Source organism: Helobdella robusta (assembly GCF_000326865.2).
Source record: "Helobdella robusta unplaced genomic scaffold HELROscaffold_28, whole genome shotgun sequence".
In the NCBI taxonomy this organism is placed as follows: Eukaryota; Metazoa; Annelida; class Clitellata; order Rhynchobdellida; family Glossiphoniidae; genus Helobdella; species Helobdella robusta.
In genome coordinates, this window is record NW_008704435.1 from 1,649,237 (window position 1) to 1,651,197 (window position 1,961).

The 1,961-nt window shown below is 34.9% G+C and overlaps 1 protein-coding gene across 1 annotated transcript; it reads left to right on the forward strand.

Moving 5' to 3' along the window:
* Nucleotides 1-842: 842 nt before the first annotated feature.
* Nucleotides 843-1,961, forward strand: HELRODRAFT_174021 (hypothetical protein; the record flags this gene model as incomplete). Its single annotated transcript, XM_009020575.1, has 1 exon — nt 843-1,961. One exon carries the CDS (start codon nt 843-845, stop codon nt 1,959-1,961), a length of 1,119 nt encoding a protein of 372 aa, XP_009018823.1.

A 1,961-nucleotide genomic window follows, 5' to 3' on the forward strand; every position in this document is an offset into this window, starting at 1 on the left:
TCAGTAGTTCAACACAGACGTTTGCCAGAGAATAAAAATGCATAAACGTGAACATGAAGAAGTGTGCTGCGTATTATGTGAAGAGCACTGCAGACTGCAATCTGTAATTTTCTGTCCACATGAGTATGATGGATTGCCAGGCGCCTTCATTGCAATATAACACTCAACATTCCTTGACCGGTGTTTTAGTGGGAGGATGAATGCCTGATGGATGGAGTGAAGGCTCTAGTAAGAGATTGGTTGATTAATTGATTGATTGATTAATTGATTGATTGATTGATTGATTGATTGATTGATTGATTGATTGATTGATTGATTGATTGATTGATTGATTGATTGATTGATTGATTGATTGATTGATTGATTGATTGATTGATTGATTGATTGATTGATTGATTGATTGATTGATTGATTGATCTGATTGACTGCCTGACTGGCTGGCCAGCACCGACCGCCCGACAGACTGACCGCCGCCTGGCAGCGTGTATTAAATTCCAAAGCACTCAGCATAAACATTCGTACAGATGTTTGCTTGCCAATCAGACAAATGTTGAATGAGGCACTGAACGGATGTGAGTAAGATTTATTTGAATGGAGCCATTAGACGGTTTTGTTGAATAAACAGCAGATGAATATTATTATGAATATTAGCATATTATTGTTTGTTGTTGTAACCGGTTTATCGTTCGCTCTATTAAAAGTTATAATTTTCAAACTATTTAGGGTAAATACTTCATCAAATAATAAAAAGAAATTTAATTTTATAAAATAATTTAATTTTATAAAATAACTTTTGAAAAAATTTCTGTTAATTTGCCCACTTGGATAATTTGCGTGAAAACATGACTGAGAAAACTGTACTAATAGCAAATGAGTTATTATACTATTTGTTTAGCAAGGTGAAGTTTTTGGATAACTCAAACTTTGTGGCAGCTGCTTTCGAGTTTTACACTGCTGAGGAGATAAATGTTGCTAAAAACCAATTATTGGCAGATATGGAAAGTTTAAAGTCTGAAAACTTTAAATTTTCTCAACGTAGTAGCACGAAAAAAGAGAAAACGGCAGACAAATTAGCGGAATTGGTGGCATATGTTCGACAAATTGTGGCAGGCGATTTTACTCCAAAACTTCCCTGCTACGTAAGTTGTGACATGAATAGAGTTCCGAAGATCTCTTTAGTAAATGTTGAAGCTATATTTAAGAAAATGGCTGAAATTGAACAGCTGGTTTCTGATTTTACTTCGAAGTTTATTGAAAACTCAAACTACGTCCAATCAATTGCTAACAAACTGGAGCATGCACACAAATTCATTGGTCAGCCTATAACAGATCAGAGGCCCACTTTTAACAGCAACGTAAACAAAAGTACAAGCGTGTATAAGTATGATACCTTCAACTCAAGTGATATGCAGCCATTCACTGTAGCATCTGGAAATAAAAAGCGTCTACTTACAGAAGTTATCACCAGTAATACATCGCATTCACATTCAACTGTATTCAATAATAATAAAATGAATGATCGGGATAAACACGAAACTGGTTCTAAAATAATCGGACGTTCTAATAAAGAAAATATAAAAATAAGGGCTAATAAAGTTCTTGTAAATAAATCTTTCTTCTACGTTAGTAACCTTGATAACAGTTGTACTGCCGACGACATTATGGACCATTTACGTACAAATAACATCAACGTCATATCGTGTTTTGATATCAAGCGACCTGAAACTCAGCAAGAATCATCTGCGACAACAAAATCTTTCTATAAATCTTTCAGAGTGGGAATAGATAGCCGAGATACCTGCAAAATCATTGACCCTGACATCTGGCCATCGAACGTTCTAGTACGTGAGTGTTACTTCAAAAAATCAACAAATGAAGGTATTCAGTTCACAAGCAATAAAAAAACACTCAACGAAAACCTTCAGACAACATTCGACAAAGATACGACACAAAATGGATGA